Source organism: Orycteropus afer, unplaced genomic scaffold, assembly GCF_000298275.1.
Source record: "Orycteropus afer afer isolate SDZICR_OR568_19922 unplaced genomic scaffold, OryAfe1.0 scaffold00311, whole genome shotgun sequence".
Taxonomy (NCBI): Eukaryota; Metazoa; Chordata; class Mammalia; order Tubulidentata; family Orycteropodidae; genus Orycteropus; species Orycteropus afer.
Window position 1 is genome coordinate 403,725 of NW_006921898.1, and position 17,636 is coordinate 421,360.

Below are 17,636 nucleotides of genomic sequence, written 5' to 3' on the forward strand. Positions count from 1 at the left end.
AAAAAAAAAAAAAAACTTGCCTTTCTCAACTCACAAGCCTTGAGTGTTGTTCGAAGGGAAGTCCTGGAACATAGTAGATCATGAGAGAGGAAGGAAAAAAGAAAAGAATTTCTAGTCAGAGAAGATTTTAATAGACACACGCCACATACAGACAAGAAAACTGACCAAACCCAACTATAAATGGCACTGTGTTTGGGGTGCTCATATTTGCTGTAGTTGTTTAGAAGAGCAGCATGAAGTGAGAGCAGGAGCACTCATTCTCCAAGTGTGGGTGTCCCCTAAGTGCCTGAGAAGCCTCTTGACAGTGACCTCGCTGCTATACACCCCCAGCTTCTGAAGAAAAATGCCTACAGCCAACTGCAGAAAATAACTCCAGCTTCCACTGAACCTCTCTGGGTGTTGTAAAGCAAAGGAAAACCCAATGTTTTAACTGAAAAATATGTCTATATATACATGGTAAAACATTCAACTATTATAAAAGGATGTGTCCTAAATTCTGTTCCATAAGTTCCTATCTCTTGGTTGCTTAAGAGCCTTTGCTACCAGTTTTACTTAGTCTTGCAAAAGAACTTGATGTATGTATATAAAAATGTCTACCTTTTTATACAAATGGTAGCATTCTATACATATGTTTCTCTCAGTATACTTTGCAGTGGTTCTATACCAGCATTTATAGACCTACCCTATTCACTTTTACTAGCTCTATGATATCCCATTGCATAGATGCTCCATAATTTATTAAACAGTCTCCACCCATTGGCATTTGAGTGATTTCCCATCTTTGGCTGTTTTTTGTGCTGCTTTAAGATTAGTCTTTTGTCCCAAGTACAAGATAGTTAAAATGTGATGATGAGATCGCCATCTGAAGGAAACATTTCTGTTTCTCTGACCATTTTTGTCATTCTACAGTGACTTTGTCATTCTGCAGTGACTTTCCATTCTTGGCTTTTGCCTCAAGCTGCCCACTCAGGTGATCTCCAAGTATTCTGTCAGTACTTTTATTTTGAGACCCCCACAGCAAGACAATCCTAATCATGAAGTATCAGTCTACCCCACAAATCCATTTTTCCTCATAAAATAATTTGAGATAACTAATAAAAACTGATTAAAAAAACTAATTTTTTATAGTTTTTCTGAAAAGTGGCTGTGAAATATTATAGCTTGTGTTTTCCTATATGTATGTGCTGTATTTGTTAATTTCAACAAAATTGTAAATACACAAATTGTGTGTGTGTGTGAGAGAGAGACAGAGAGATAATTACAAGGGAAAATAAGATGCCCATTCATGTCCAGATGGTATTTTATACATAAGTGTGTCTGCTGTGTAGATGTTATTATTTCAAAGTAATGTCAGTGAAGTAATTTCTTTGGGTAAAAGCTAAAGAGACGTGGCACTACTTCCTGTTCATTTCCTTGGAATTGCCAAGGCTGGCTGAGGCACAGTAGGGAGCAGGTGTCAGTAAGTCCCCAAGTTCTCCCTTCTGGTATATATGAGGACAGAGGTGGAAAGTGGAGGATGGAGGCAGGTCTGAAGAGGAATATCAACAGGGACTGCCACCCATGAACGCAATGACCACCCAGCTCTCCTGGGTAACTAGATAGCCTGGCAACCTTGCCAGGTTTCAGAGTGGAAGAAGAGGCTTGTTTCAGTCATTTCTCAGGAAGATCAGGGACAGCATCTCTCCCAGAGGAAGGGAAGGAAGGGTAGGCTGTGAGGAGCAGCATGCTCTGCATGGTAGCCTTGTATGCCAGGGCCTTGCCACTTCCTGGCCTGAGGGCAAATTCCATATCCTTTTCAAAGTCTAGCTCTCAACCTGACCTATGTCACCTCACAGTGTCATGTAAAGAAACCACTGTATTTCCCATGCAAAGGGCTAGTGTTTTTGCATACCTCAAAAGAACAGGGAGATGAAACACTCTGGATAAACAGGGTCCTGAGTTTCTGTTTCTCACTGCTGAGCAGGATGGCCCCACTCCTATCTATATGGAAACACTGGCAAGGGTTCAGGCTGCTATAAATAAGTATACTTATTACTCCAGGAAGGCTGGGCTTCCTCCTTTTTTTTAAAGTGGAATTTGTAACAGCTTCTGCCCAGAACGTTTGTGTCCAAGGTCCTTTCATCTCCCAGGCATCCTGAACAACTGCCATACGAGGCTTTGGATTTCTTCCCACTACAGCTGGGTCACAGGACAAGCCATACTGGGCCAGTCTGTTAAAATAAAGAAATTATTATCTCCCCTCTGTGACCTGTGTCTTGTATTTAGATATGCATTTAATAGGATCTCTTCTGAAGAATAAGCAGGAAGTGCATTTCTGCCCTGGTCAAAAGGCACATCTGTTAGAGATAGAGTAGGTTCATTAGTAACCACAGAAGCCCCAGGCACAGGGCAGGCACCTGGAATACATCTTTTTACACCACTTGATTCTCAGACTCTGATGGTCCTTCACTGCCCTCGATTATTTGGCAACACAAGGTTAAAACAAGAATGCCAGATAATAAAACATATTATATAGCTGCAACAAATAAAGTTGTGATACTGGCACAAGAATCAAGATGGAGATCAACAAAATAAACAGACCAGTGTTATTCAGTGGTCTACAGACCGGTGGCTGGTCTGTGAGCTGTCTGTTACAATCCACAACAAAGAATGGAGTTTGTGCTGGAACATGAGACAACTATGTCACTAAGCACACTGTTAAGTTCAGCTGACTTTTTTTTTTTTTAAATAGCAAGACTTCATCAATGAAGGAGGCAGCATAGATTGGCGTTCTGGCTCAAGTTCTTTGTCTCATAGCAGACAGGCACTTTGAGTAACTCTGAAATTAATATTCCTGAAACTAGCCCTGGTATAATGTATTTTTTAAGGAAAAATCGCAAGCCAATGGGCAACGGATAATTTATTTAACAAATTGAATTGGGAAAGTTGACCTTACATTTTGTTAATATTATTTTTTGACATGGTACACAAAACAAGTTACAGATAGATTCAAATTTTAAATGAAACCTTAAAAAGAAACCAGAAGAAAAATCTTGAACTGGTCTCACAGTACAGAAAAATTCAGAAGTATCTTTTCAGATTACATTAAAAAAAAAAAATCCTTGTAGAATATCTATGCAATGTTTAAAAGAAAATCACCCATAATCCTACCTCCCAAAGATAATTTTTTAATCACTATTACTATTCTAATTTCTTTCCTTTCAGTCTTTTTTTCATTAATGTAAAATTTTTACCTCCTGTGTGCTCTGAGTGACGCTCCTTGTCTTGGCATTATAGGCCTGGCTCTAGTGCCGCAGAAGCTGTGTGCCCACTACGCCTGGGATGCTGGCGTGCTGCTTCAGGCATGGCCGGCCGTGGACCCGCAGTTCCACCAGCAGCCTGACGTTGTGGAGATGGCCGTGCTAGTAAGTGCCTCCCCTAGTCCCCAGAGCTGAGCAGTGAGTCTACCAGGGCAGGTCACTCTTTTGCCTACACCCATGGTTTTGAGCAGTTTCTCATCAGGCCTATTGAGGCCACCCAGCCCTTGACTGGCCCTTCCCACGAAGCCTGATCTAGCCAGACAGGGGGAACACAGAGGTCTGACTTTCCTTTGCTGAGGCCTTTAATTTTATAAGTCATCTCGCACCAGATACACATGGAAATTAAACACTCGTGGCCCTTGAGGGATTGGAAAATGGGGAAACACCAGCTTTTCCTGGTGTACAGGGTCTAAGTTTCTTCCTTGCCAACTGAGGACTGTTTCAGCATCTGGCAGTTTCATTCCAGCTGCTCTGGTTTGGGGGGCAGGAGGGTGAAGGTGAACTGGTTGGCAATGCAGGCACACTGCCCTATAAAACATATTTCAGAAAGTTTCGGTAAAATGTGTTTTTTTTTCTTTTTTTTTTGGTAAATTGGATTATTTTGAACACAAGAGTAGTTTATCGTTTAACTTTTTCATAGAGCAAATAACTCCTTATAGCTTATCCTGTATGTAATTTTTATTACATAAAAAAGTAATGCAGGGAGCAGCGGCAGACAGGGCCAGCTGAACAAGTAGGAGGAAGCCCAGAAAGTAAGCAGAGTGGTTGGAATAGCTAAGGGAGATGAACTTGTCTTTTAGTTTGTCATACTGTGGTGGTTTACATGTTGCTGTGAGGCTGGAGGCTGTGCTAGCAGGGGTGCCCATGGTGGACCAGTTTTGATGGAGCTTCCAGACTGAGACAGACTCAGAAGAAGGAAGAGGCCATCAGAATTGGCCAGTGAAAACCTTATGAATAGTGTGAAACACTGTCTGATATATTACTGGAAAATTTTATGAATAGCCCTGAAACATTGTCCGATACAGTGCCGGAAGATGAGCCCCTCAGGTCGAGAGGCCCTCACATTATGACTGGGAAAGAGCTGCCTCATCAGAGTAGAGTCTACCTTAATGAGATAAAGTAGAGCTTTCAGGGCCTTCATTTCCTTAAGTGGCACAACTCAATATGAGAAGAAACAGCTGCAAACATCCATTGATAATTGGAACATGGAATGTACAAAGTATAAATCTAGGAAAATCCTAGGCATTAGTGAGCTGAAATGGACCAGTTTTGGCCATTTTGAATTAGATAACCATACCCACCAGCCACTCCTTGGAAGGAAGGTTGGGCAATCTACTTCCATAGTGATACCACCTCGGAAACCCAAGGAGGGGTCACTAAGAGTCATATCTGACTCGAAGGCAGTGAGTTTTGAATGATGATCTACTATACTGGGAATGACAAATTAAAGAGGAGTGGTATGGCATTCATTATCACAAAGAATGTTTCAAGATCTATCCTGAGGTACAATGCTGTCAGTGATAGAATAATATCCATATGCCTGCGAGGAAAGCCAGTTAATACTACTGTTATTCAAATTTATGCACCAACCACCAAAGCCAAAGATGAGGAAACTGAACATTTTTATCAACTTCCGCAGTCTGAAATTGACCAAACATGCAATCAAGATGTGCTGATTGTGACTGGTGATTGGAATGCAAAAGTTGGAAACAAAAAAAGAATCACCGGTATTTGGAAAATTTGGTCTTGGAGATAGAGATAATGCTGGAGTTCGCATGATAAAATTTTGCAAGACCAACGACTTATTTATTGCAAATACCTTTTTTCAACAACACAAATGGCAGCTATACATGTGGACTTCGCCAGATGGAGTACACAGGAATCAGATTGACTACATCTGTGGCAAGAGGCAGTGGAGAAGCTCAATGTCTTCAGCCAAAACAAGGCCAGGAGCTGACTGTGGAACAGACTGTCAACTGCTCATTTGCAAGTTCAAGTTGAAGTTGAAGACAATTAAAACAAGTCCATGAGAGCCAAAATATGATCTTAATTATATCCCTCCTGAATTTAGAGATGATTTAAAGAATAGATTTGATGCATTGAACACCAATGACTGAAAACCAGAGGAACTGTGGAATGAGATGAAGAACATCATCCATGAAGAAAGCAAAAGGTCATGAAAAGACAGGAAAGGAAGAAAGACCAAAATGGATGACAGAAGAGGCTGTGAAACTTGCCCTTGAATGGAGAGTAGTTAAAGCAAATGGAAGAAATGACAAGATAAAAGAGCTAAACAGAGGATTTCAAAGATCACCTCGAGAAGACAAAGTCAATTATTATAATGAAATGTCCAAAGACATGGAGTTGGAAAGCCAAAAGGGAAGAACACACTCGGCATTTCTCAAGCTGAAAGAACTGAAGAGGAAATTTAAGCCTTGAGTTGCAGTATTGAAAGATTCCATGGGAAGTATATTGACTGATGGAGAAAACATCAAAAGAAGATGGAGGGAATGCACAGAGTCACCATACCAAGAAGAACTGGTTGATGATCATTCATTTCAGGAGGTGGCATATGATCAAGAACCAATGGTGCTGAAGAAGTTGAAGCTGCACTGAGGGAAGTGGGGAAGAACAAGGCTCCAGGAATTGATGGGATACCTGTTGAGATGTTTCAACAAATGGATGCCACACTAGAGGCACTCACTAGGCTATGCCAGGAGATTTGGGAGACAACTACCTGGCCAACTAACTGGAAAAGATTATATTTGTACCCATTCCAAAAAAAGGTGATCCCACAGAATGTGGAAATTATCAAACAATATCATTAATATCACATGCAAGTAAAATCTTACTGAAGATAATTCAGAAACGGTTGCAGCAGTATATTGACAGAGAACTTCCAGAAATGCAAGCTAGATTCAAAGAACATGGAACAAGGGCTATCATTGCTGATGTCAGATGGATCTTGGCTCAAAGCAAAGACTACCAGAAAGATGTTTATTTGTGTTTTATTGACTATGAAAAAACATTTGATTGTGTGGATCATAACAAATTATGGATTACATTGAGAAGAGCAGGAATTCCAGAACACTTAACTGTGCTCATGAGGAACTTGTACATAGACCAGGAGGCTGTTGTTCGAACAGAACAAGGAGACACTGCATGTTTTAAAATTAAGAAGGGAGTGTGTCAGGGTTGTACCCTTTCACCATACTTATTCAATCTGTATGCTGAACCAATAATCCAAGAACAGCGTGGCATCAGGATTGGAGGAAGACTCATTAACAACCTACGTTATGCAGATGACACAACTTTGGTTGCTGAAAGGGAGGATGACTTGAAACACTTACTGATGAAGATTAAAGACTGCAGTCTGCAGTATGGATTACACCTCAATATAAGGAAAACAAAAATCCTCACAACAGGACCAGTGGGCAGCATCATGACAAATGGAGAAAAGATTGAAGTTGTCAAAGACTTCATATCACTTGATTCTACAATCAACACCCATGGAAACGGCAGTCAAGATATCAGACATCATATAGCATTGGGCAAATATGCTGCAAAGGACCTCTTTCAAGTGCTGAAGAGCAAAGATATTTCCTTGAAGACTAAGGTGCGCTTGACACAAGCCGTGGTATTTTAAATTACCTCATATGTATGTGAGAGGTGGACAGTGAAAAAGGAAGACCAAAGAAGAGTTGATGCTTTTGAGTTGCGGTGTTGGTAAAGAATGCTGAAAGTACCATGGACTGCTACAGGAACTAACAAATCTGTCCTGGAAGATGTGCAGCTGGAATGCTCCTTGGAGACAAAAATGGCCAAACTTCATATCGCCTACTTTGGTCATGTTGTCAGAAGGGACCATTCCTTGGAGAAGGATATCATGCTTGGCATAGTAGAGAGACAATGAAAAAGGGGAAGGCCCTCAATGAGATGGATTGACACAGTGGCTACAATGATGGGCTCAGTTATAGCAAGGATCATGGGGCTAGTGCAGGACCAGGCAGTGTTTCGTTCTGTCATACATGAGGTTGCTATGAGTTGGAGACGACAACAATACCTAACAACAACAACAACAATTTTTATATATTTAATTTATTTGAAACTCATTTATGGGGACTATCTTTTAAATATGCTAACGTGACTCAGGAGGGAAAGAGGAGGTAGACCATGTCTCTTCTGTACCACACATGGGGCCTGGTACGTACATCCACAATTTAACTCCTACTACCCTCTGAGGAAAGCATTACCATTCTCTCTTCAACTGAAGAAACAGGCTCAGTTAAGTCAGTTCCCTTGCCCAGGTTTACTCATTTATTCAACAGTGATATCAAGTACCAACTCTTTGCCAGACACAGTGCTAGGCTCTGGGGATACAAAATCAAACAAGACAGACTGGGTCACTACTCTCATGAAACTTAAAGCCCTAGTGGGAGAAACAAGGCAAGATAAAAACGAAAGAGAACCAAAAATAAAATTACTGCAAATTGTGAAAAGTGATCAAATTAACCTAGGATAAACCCACAAGACTTGAAAGCAAGAACTCAAACAGATACATATCCACCAATGCACAGTAGCCAAGAGGTGGACACAAATAGTGTGTTGATCCCACTTATATGAACTCTCTAGAATAGTAAGTGTAAGTGTGGAGACAGAAAGTCCATTAGAGGTCACCAGGGGCTATGGGGAAGGGAGATACTCCCTAACAGGTGTGGGGGCTTCTGTATGGGGTGGTACAAAAGTTTTGGAAATAGTGGTGATGTTTAAGCATTGTAAATATAATTAATGCCAGTGACTTATGCACTTCAAAATGATTAAGCAGGTTAATATTTGGTTAGATAGATTTCACTACAATAAAATTTCAAGAGATGAAAAGCAACCACATAGGGGCTGAGGGAGCACAGAGGGACTTGAGCCTGGATGGTGTCGCAGGAGAGCAGGAGGTTCCTTTGGAGGAATCAGAGAAACCAGGCTGATCACAGAGAAAGGGTGTGTGGCTGTGCAGGGACCACAGCCGGGGCCATTACCTGCCCAGAGGACACCTTGTGCCAACCTGGTAGCACAAGTTTGAGGTGAGGGTGAGGCCTGGGACCCAGAGACATCAGAACAGGATGAGCCAGCTTCCCTCCCCTGAGGTGGGGTGTTTTTTTCCCAACGAGTAAGGTTTGTCCTCTACTCTGAAAACCTCCCTTGTTAGTTTCCTGAGGCTGTGGTAACAAATTACCACAAAACTTGATGACTTAAAGCAGCAGAACTTTATTGTCTCAGTTTCTGGAGGCCAGAAATCAGAAGATGGGGTGTCGGCAGGGCTGTGCTCTCTCCAAAGACTGTGAGAGAGAAATTGTGCTTTGCCTCTTTGCCACTCAGCTCCTAGTCACCGTCGGCATCCCTGGACTCACGGCTGCATCACTCTAATCTCTAGCTGTGTGGTCACATTGCCATCTCTTCTGTCTGTCTTCTCCTCTTCTGTCTCATAAGGACAGTTGTTATTGGATTTGGAACCCACCTGGCTAATCCTGACAACCTCCTCATCTCAAAATCTTTCACTTGATCACATCTGCAGAGACTGTTTTTTCCCAAATAAGGTCACATTTATAGGTTCCAAGGATTAGGATGTAGACATATCTTTGGGGGCTACCATTCAAGCTGCTACACCTTCTGACACTCTGAAAGAGACCATGGAAAGCAGCTGCCATTCTGGTGGCCTCAAAGCCATCTGAGCTTATTTGCAGCCCAGACCCTGAGGGCAAGAAAGGCAGCCATTGCTGGCAGCCCACTCAGTGCAGCTGCCCAGAGGCTAGGCCAGCAGGCCCAACCCTGCTGTGTGTGTGCACGCCCTGGACCCCACAGGAAGGCCAGCGTTGGGAAAGGCAGTGTTGGCAAGGACACTAAGCTCCTTTACAGGGCTGCTTCCACACCACCTCTCAGCCCCACCTACCCTGGCACATACTCCCCACTGCCCCCACGGTGCCCCCCAGAGGAGGGCAGGAGGAGGAGGTGGGGCTGCCTTTGAAAGAGAAGTCCATCTTCTTCTAAAACTTCTCAAGACCAGAAAGATCCTCGTGGCAAAGAGCAGTTACTTGAACTTGAGTCATGCTTTCAAGGAAAAAAATATTTTGTGTGCTCCCCAGAACTTGTCTTCAGAAGGTGGTTGAGAAATGCAGACTGAGAAACTGAAGTTTATTCTATGAAAATACTTCTCCACTTTAAATTACACTTGGAGAAAAGAAATTTAGTTTTGATAACTGGTAACATAATTTTAGACTATAATTGAAATGAAAACCTCAAATTAAAACCACATGTAGGACTCTCCCCAAGTTGAGAAACTCCAGTTCAGGGCATCATGCCAGCGGCAGATCTTCTCTGGAGGCTTGTGTTCTGGCTGTGTGATCCCAGTTGTTATCGTGGCCAGAAATAGAATCTACAAGCACAGTTCAGTGTAATTCAGTTCAGCTGATGCTTTCCCTGTGCTGTGCCAGGCGTGCCAGGTACTAGGGACCCAGAGTCCAGAGATACCACCCGTATGTCTTCAAGCAGCTTAGCTCCTAGTAGGGAAAGCCCAGATGGCACAGAATTGTCACAGAGAATGTATGTGGCCTCAAGGTTCAGATGGAAAAGAATGGGAGTCAGACCACCCTGGATATGAGTCTTAGTTTTGCCAGACTTCTAAAGACTCAATTTACTTAGTTATAAAATGGAGGCAAGCGTGACATCTGCTCTACCCCGTTGGGTAAAGATTGGATGGGATTATGCCATGAAGTGCTCAGCCTGCTTCTTGGCACACTAATAACAAAACCCACTAACATGGAAGGAGCCCTGGTGGTGCAGTGGTTAACTGCTCAGCTGCTAGCCAGGTCAGCATTTTGAACCCAACAGTCACTCCACGGGAGAAAGATAGGTAGTCTGCTTCTGTAGAGATTACAGCCTTGAAAAGTCTATGGGGAAGTTCTGCTCTGTCCTAAAGAGTTGCTATAGCTTGCAATCTACTAGACAGCAACAAGTTCCAGGCTAACATAGAGCAAGCACCACTATGGGCCAGGTGCTGCTCTAACTTTCCAGATACCAACTTATTACCTGTGCTGCAGCCCTGTGAGGGGCTTCTGTTGTTATCCCTGCTCACAGACAAGGCAGATATGTGACCAACCCCATCTTACAGACCAGGCAACTGTGGCAGAAAGAGTTGCAGAATTAGCCAAAGGTCACGCAGCTAGTCCAGAATTTGCTCAGTAAGTGATAGCTTCCACTAATGTCAGCATCACTGCTCTAGCAGCTGGGAGATTGGAAAAGACCACCTGTGGAAAGGGACAGAGGACTTGGGCTGTGACAGAGAAGTAGCATTCCCCAGTGGAGACAAGGGTACCAGAACATCAGGATCAAGGCTAGGGGGACTGGTGAGCCGAGGAGGGGCTAGAGCAGAGGGCAAGGGCAGGGCAGCACTAGAGAGAAAACAGGAGGCTGACAGGGTCCCTGCCTCAGAGGGTGGACTCTGTCCCCGGGAGTTAGCAGGGGTCTGAGCAAGGACGAGAAGATCGATCAGGTCACCCTGTCCCCACCACTTACTGGACCTTGGCCAAGTGACCTAAACCTATGTGCCTCAGCTTCTCCATCTGTAAAATGGGGATGGGTGGCCATATATCTACCTCACAGAGAATGGCAAAGACAAGTTCTCACAAGTGACTTGCTTAGCACAGTGCTTGGCACAGAGCAAGAACTCAATATAAATAGGAGCTTTTACCATCAGTGGCCATCACAGAGTCACCCTCTTGTCAGTGAGGGGTGATTGGTAGGGGAAGCAGCCCTAATGACCAGAGGGGCCTTCTGGAGGCTATTGGAAAAGCCCAAGAGAGTGATGCTGAGGCCTGGACCAAGGCTGTGAATGTTGGGGGTGGAAGAGATGGAGTTGCAGAAACCCAGCCAAATAGCACCAGAAGACTTCTCAATTGGAACAGCCTGTTTGAAGTGATTTTAAAGGGCTTTTTCCCCTTCCCAAAAACCAAACTCACTGCCATTGAGTTCATTCCAACTCATAGTGATCCCCTTCAGGTTTCTCAGGCAGTAAATCTTTATGGAAGTAGATTGCTCCATCTTCCTTCTGCAGAGCTGCTAGTATGTTTGAACCACCAACCTTCTGGTGAACAGTCAAATGCCATAGGCACTGCACCACCACAGCTCCTTTTTCCCCTTTAGGCCTCTGAAAACAAACCCAATATTGAGCTCCAATCTAACTGCTGCCCATTTAATTGGTGCCTCATCCCTGGGAAGGGGAAGCATGATTGAGACACACCCACTGTGAGGCAATTCTGGGAACTCCTAGGGAGCAGAGACCATGAGACAATTTGCGGGCATACGTGTCCACAGCCAGAGAACGTAGACCCTCACCCCCAAAGCTGCAGCTATGGACAAGAATGACTCACCTCCCTAGAACAGGCTCTGGCCAGTTGATGACTTAGGACCAACCCCGCAATCTCCCAGGAAGCACAGGAAATTCATGGGGTTTAGAAGCAGGAGGTCATGTTGATGCATTGAAGCCATGCATCGGAGAGGACACCCAGTGTGGCCAGGTTCCTCCATTCTGGTCAGGATTCTTGACAAAGTAGAGGGAGTAAAGCCTCGTGGGCTGGTCACTTTACACAGGTTTTCACCTTCTTCACTCAACAGTCCAGAGTATTCTGCCCTAAAAGAATAGAAAAGTAGGGCCTCATAGCTTCTAAGTCTCTGCCTTAGAGTCAAAGCTGTCAGAACATGTACTGTCCCTCTACTGGAACCCCTATCACAGATGGTGACATGGAGGGGCCATTGCCCTGAATCACTGACTATAGAAAAGAAAAAAACAGAGGAGAGAAGGCTGGTACCATGGTTCATTAATCAGCTGGTGTTCTTAAAATTCAATATTTGGGGCCCCCAGACTTCATAAGAGGCGTTGTCCTTTGTGTAATAGGCTGAGAGGTCTTTTCCACATTCTCAGTCCAACCAAGCATCTGGCCTAGAAATAAGGCAGCTTCTGCTGGCTTACAAACATGAAAGCAATGGAGCCACAGGTCTTAAACAGCACATCCTCGTTCCCTGGTTTCAGAACACTCTAAGACCCACGTCATGGCCCCTCACACTTGTTTCATTCATTTATTTATTTATTAACATCTTATTGTGATTCAGGTGCGAGTTTACAGATCGCATTAGCTTCACATTCAACAATTTATATACATTTCATTTTGTGACATTAGTTTTAATCCCCTCAATGTAATAGCATTCTTCCCCCTTCCTCCCTGGGTTCCCTTTTTCCATTTGTACCTTCTTTCTGCCCCTTCTACCTTCTGAACTTTGTCTTTGGGCAGACGCTGCCCTTTTGGTCTCATATGATTGATTGTTCTGAGAAGCACGTTCCTCATGGGTGTTACTGTTCACTTTAAAGGCCTGTCTGTGGTATGGCTGAAAGCTGATCCCCAGAGGTGACTTCAGGTCCAGCTTTGAAGGGTGTCTAAGGGCCACAGTCTCAGGGGTACCACCACTCTGTATCAGACCATTAAGACTGACCTTTGTTATGATTTTGAATTTTGTTCTACATTTTTCTCCTATTCTATCCAGAACCTATTGTGATCTCGGTCAGAGCAGTTTGTAGTAGTAGCTGGGCACCATCTAGTTCTGGTCTCATGGTCCTGGAGGCGGTGGTTCACATGGTCCATTTTTCCTTTGGACTAATTGTTTCCATGTGTCTTTGATTTTCTTTGCTTTTCTTTGCTCAGACAGGGAAAGACCAATACTTGCATCTTAGATGGCAGCTTGCTACCTTTTAAGACCCAGTCACTACTCATCAAAGTAGGATGTCGAATAATATCTTTGTCACCCTTGTCTTAAACAAGAATATTTCAGGGCACAGTGTTTTATCATATTTAACTCCCATTTAGTGGTCTTGGTTGCTAAGGCAGACAATAAAAATGCCACTGAGTTCTATGCAAATCTGAAAAATGAAGTGATTAGGGGACATTTGATAGTATGTTTAAGTTGAAACTTGAGAAATTATCCCTAGTGACTTTTCATAATACAGTGATGCTATTTTCCAAGTGCCCTTGTGGCACAGTAGTTAAACATTCAACAGCTAACCAAGGGGCCAGAAGTTCAAACCCATCAGCTACTCTGTAGGAGAAAAGACCTTGCAATCTGCTCCCATGAAGATCATGGCTTTGAAAATCCAATGGGGCAGTTCTACTCTGTCCCGTAGGGTTGCTATGAGTCAGAATCAACTTGACAGCCACAGGTTTGATTTTTTAATTTTCCAAGTGAAAGAAATGATGAGTGAAAGAAATGTGAGTGTGCATGTGAGAGCAGTGGGATGGGGATTTGGAAATATGGCTGTTCAGAAGCTCTCTGGGCCACACAGTCACTGCCTTTAGTGGCAATATGTCAGTTCATATTTGATGTGAAGATTTGTCTTCCATAAACTGAATGCCACTGACGTCTGGTACCACACTGATCCACTTTGAACAAGAATAATTGTTAATGTGAGCAGCTGTCCAGAGCAAAGAATGAAGAAAACTAAAGATGTGTGGAAACAATTAGTCCAAGGGACCGGTCCACCATGCAATCCTTGGCCTATATGACCATGAAACCAGAAGAACTAGATGGTGCCCAGCTACCACTGTTAACCACTTGGAGGGGGATCTGTGCAGGAGATCCTGGGTAGAGTGGGAGAACAAAGTGGAACAAAACTCAAAATCGTAAAAAAAAAAAGACCAGGTTTTCTGGTCTGATAGAGCCTGGTGAGACCCCCAAGACTATGGCCCCTAGCTGCCCTGCAAGTCTGGAATTGAACTCGTTCCTTTGGCTTCCAGCCAAACAATAGACAGGCATATGGGGTGAACATTTACATCAGGTAGACACACTCCTTGGAGCGATCGATCATGGAAGAACAGAAGGGCAGTATTTGCACAGGGAGACAGCTCAGGAAGTGAGAGTGCGTGGAAGAGAAGGACCCAGGGAAGAGGTCCTATGGGGAGGAAGTGGGAAGAGAGCTATTACATTGTGGAGAATTGCAGTCAATGTCATGAAACAAAATGTGTATGAACTGTTGTATGGAAAATGAATTTGCTCTATAAACTTTCACCCAAATCACAATAAAAATTTAAAGAAAAAAAAAGAAGAAGAATTGTTAAGGTGGTGAGATGAGGGTCCAGTATCACAGTCATCACACTTGAGCTCCCTCTCTTGGAGCCAGTTGTCAGAAAGAGGCAACTGCCTCCTTTCCCCAGGAGTGGGTCCATGCCAAACCTCAGTAAATCCACAATGACAGCCCACTGTAGCCCAGATCTTAACTTAGACTTGATCCCTAGTGACACAGTAATCCTCTTCCCCTGGAAACAGCCGAAGCCATTCCATGCCAAGGATTTTTGACATGCCTTTCCATGGCTGTGCTAGTAGTGCCCAGGAAACACAAAACAGTCTTTACTCTAGGCATGGGTACTCACATGCAGTTTCAGTATCTGTGTCTGTCTACCTGACTCTCTTTAGTTTTCAGGTATTAATTATATCCAGCTGACTGCATTTTGTCCTCTTGCAAAGCAGGGTGTTGACTATTCCTCATTTCTTCCCTTTTCTTCCCTTCCACCAAATACGGGTGCCATTTGCCAGCAGTGGGTACTGGATATCAGGTTGCCTGCTACTTTCAGGACTTGCCTCATTGTTTGTTTTCCCTTTCTCCTTCTCAGATCAACAATAAAGCCTGCGGCAAAATCCCTGTGCCCCAGCAAGTCGCCAAGGACCAGGACAAAGTACACGAACTTGTTCTCCAGAGCGAGCTGGGAGTCAGGCTCTTACAGGGGCGCAGCATTAAGAAGGCCTTCCTCTCCCCTAGAACTGCCCTCATCAACTTCCTGGTGCAAGAATGACTTCAGGGAGACTGTGGCCACCACCAGGGCCTCCAGAGAACCTCCTCCCAGGCATGGGATGAAGAGAAAGAAACCTGCCAGCTCAGGGAAAAGGAAATGACAAGTGTTTTGAATACTCACCTTATACTATGACAGACTGGAGTCAGCAGTATACCTTTGTGGTGAGGCCTGGACCAGGGGTGACAAAGGCTGTGGGCAAAGGAGAAATAGAAGCAATGGCAGAAGGTGCCTTGCAGCCAGTCCCTCAGCCCCCACCCTGCAGAGTGGAGGAAGCTACACTCAAAACCCACGTGAAACCACCAGAGATGCTGCTGGGTGGAAGCAGGAAAAGAGAAGGAAGGATGAGCACATGACCTCTCAAGCAGCCTAGAAGCTTCTGGATTCTGGAAATTGCACTGCCTTTGGCCTTCCCTGGGAATGTAAAGCCAAGCTAAAGAGCCAGATCTGGCTCAGGAGCAGCCTGGACAGTCACTGTTGACCCAGTCCCTGAGCTCAAAATCATGGTGTATGAGTCTTCAGGGTGTTGTTCAAAATATCTGGTATGTGGAAACGGACACTGAAGTCTTCTGAAGTTGTTCTAAACCAAAAAACAGCAGTACTAGTCCCTCTGCTGGAGTCCCCCACCACCCGTCAGCACTGACACGTACGCCTCTTCCTCCCCCACCCAGGTGAATGCGCTCTTGGGCCTCTGCTGGTGCTGATGCTCAGGCTCTTGGATGAAGCCCCTCTTCCTCACGTGGATGATGAGCAGCACTTTATATCCATACCCTCAGCGTGTAACATTTGCTGCATAGTGAAGTGGGGTCCCCAGGCTCAGTGCCCCACCACAGCCCAACAGGAAGTCTGCTCACATGGACCCCAGGTGGTGATGCTGCCATCGATATAGCCCCAGAGCCAACCATTAAGAAGAGCCAGCTCACTGCAAGAGGGTGGCATGTGGCCACCTGCACAGTGTTTTCTTGCATTCAGAGCTGCAAGAGAGCTGGCTGCTAGGGAGGTGGCCAGGAATGGACCCAGGCTAGTGGTACATTAGGGCAACCCCGGTTTTATGTAAAGTCAGCAATTATTAAGTGCTCTTACCAGAACTGGCCAAAGGCAATGATTAATATTTAATGTAGAAAGGCAGGGGAGAATCTAGCCATTTTGTGATGTTGAAAATCTGTATTTGTTACCTGATGTCATTTTTCAAAATAGCCTCCTGCAGTTCAACAGTAAACAGATGACTTTTTAAATGTAATAAAATGTTTATCTTGTATGACTTTAGGACATGTGTCATCTTGGAAGTTCCAACATATTCCAATGCTAGGAATTAATCACTAACAGATTGAGGTATACAGTTATTGTCAGAAGCATTGGTTGTGTTCCTAATTCCACATTAAAAAAAAAAAAAAAAACAGACCCACTGCTATCGAGTCAATTCCAACTCATTGGTTTCCAAGGCTATTAATCTTTACAGAAGTAGATTGCCTCATCTTCCTTTTGAGGAGCAGCTGGTGGGTATGAACACAAACCTTCTGGTTAGCAGCCAAATGCCTTACCCACTACGCCACCAGAGCTCCTTTGGAATGTTGTAAAGTTTTGAGACACAAGTGGTCCTTCTTGCTTTGGAACTTATAGTGGATGGCACACAACACTGATTCAAGCACATTAGCAGCAGTAGTTAAGTCATTGGTTCTTAAACTTGGCTCAGACTTCTACCTAAGAAACATAATACTATGCCTGGTCCACATGCTCAGAAATTCTTATTTAATTCGTCTGGGATATAGTCTAGGTGTCAAGATTTTTAGAAGAAGCCCACCACATGATTCTACTAAGCAGCAAAGTTTGAGAATAACTGGATTAATTGATTCGTTCAAACCACAATTTCTATCTAGTCCTTCCTCTCTCCTGTCTTCAGTTTAACTGGGATGAGTTTGGTCCAAGACCAAGACATCATGAAGTGGAATTGAGAGAGACTAGGACCAAAAAGAGAGGGCAGAGGCAGGAACTATACACCAGAGATTTACTATACGCAATTCCATTGCATGGATTAAATATAAGCAAATGGATGAAGAGATTTGGTACAAGGAGGGAGGAAGGAGTGTTTTTACTTCAATGTCTTTATTCTTCCTAAAGTAAACTAAGCAGACTAGAACCAGCTGACAAGATGAGGGTTGTTGTTGTTGTTGTTAGGTGCCGTCAAGTTGTTTCCGACTCATAGTGACCCCATGCACAGTAGAACGAAACACTGCCCGATCCCGCACCAGCTCCATGATCCCTGCTATACTTGAGCCCATCATCGCAGCCACCACGTCATTCCATCTCATTGAAAGCCTCCCCCTCTTTCATCGACCCTCCACCCTACCAAGCATGACATCCTTCTCCAAGGAATGGTCCCTTCTGACAACATGACCAAAATAGGTGAGACGAAGTCTGGCCATTCTCACTTCCAAGGAGCATTTCGGGTGCACTTCCT

General features: G+C 44.0%; 1 protein-coding gene across 1 annotated transcript in view; it reads left to right on the plus strand.

Moving 5' to 3' along the window:
- LARS2 (leucyl-tRNA synthetase 2, mitochondrial) overlaps window positions 1-15,181 on the plus strand; it is a 362,372-nt gene extending 347,191 nt beyond the window's left edge. Inside the window, exons 19-20 of the mRNA XM_007951731.2 lie at window positions 3,277-3,404; window positions 15,002-15,181. Of these exons, the coding sequence (XP_007949922.1) occupies window positions 3,277-3,404; window positions 15,002-15,181 (308 nt within the window). The remainder of the gene's footprint in view (window positions 1-3,276; window positions 3,405-15,001) is intronic.
- Window positions 15,182-17,636: the final 2,455 nt, after the last annotated feature.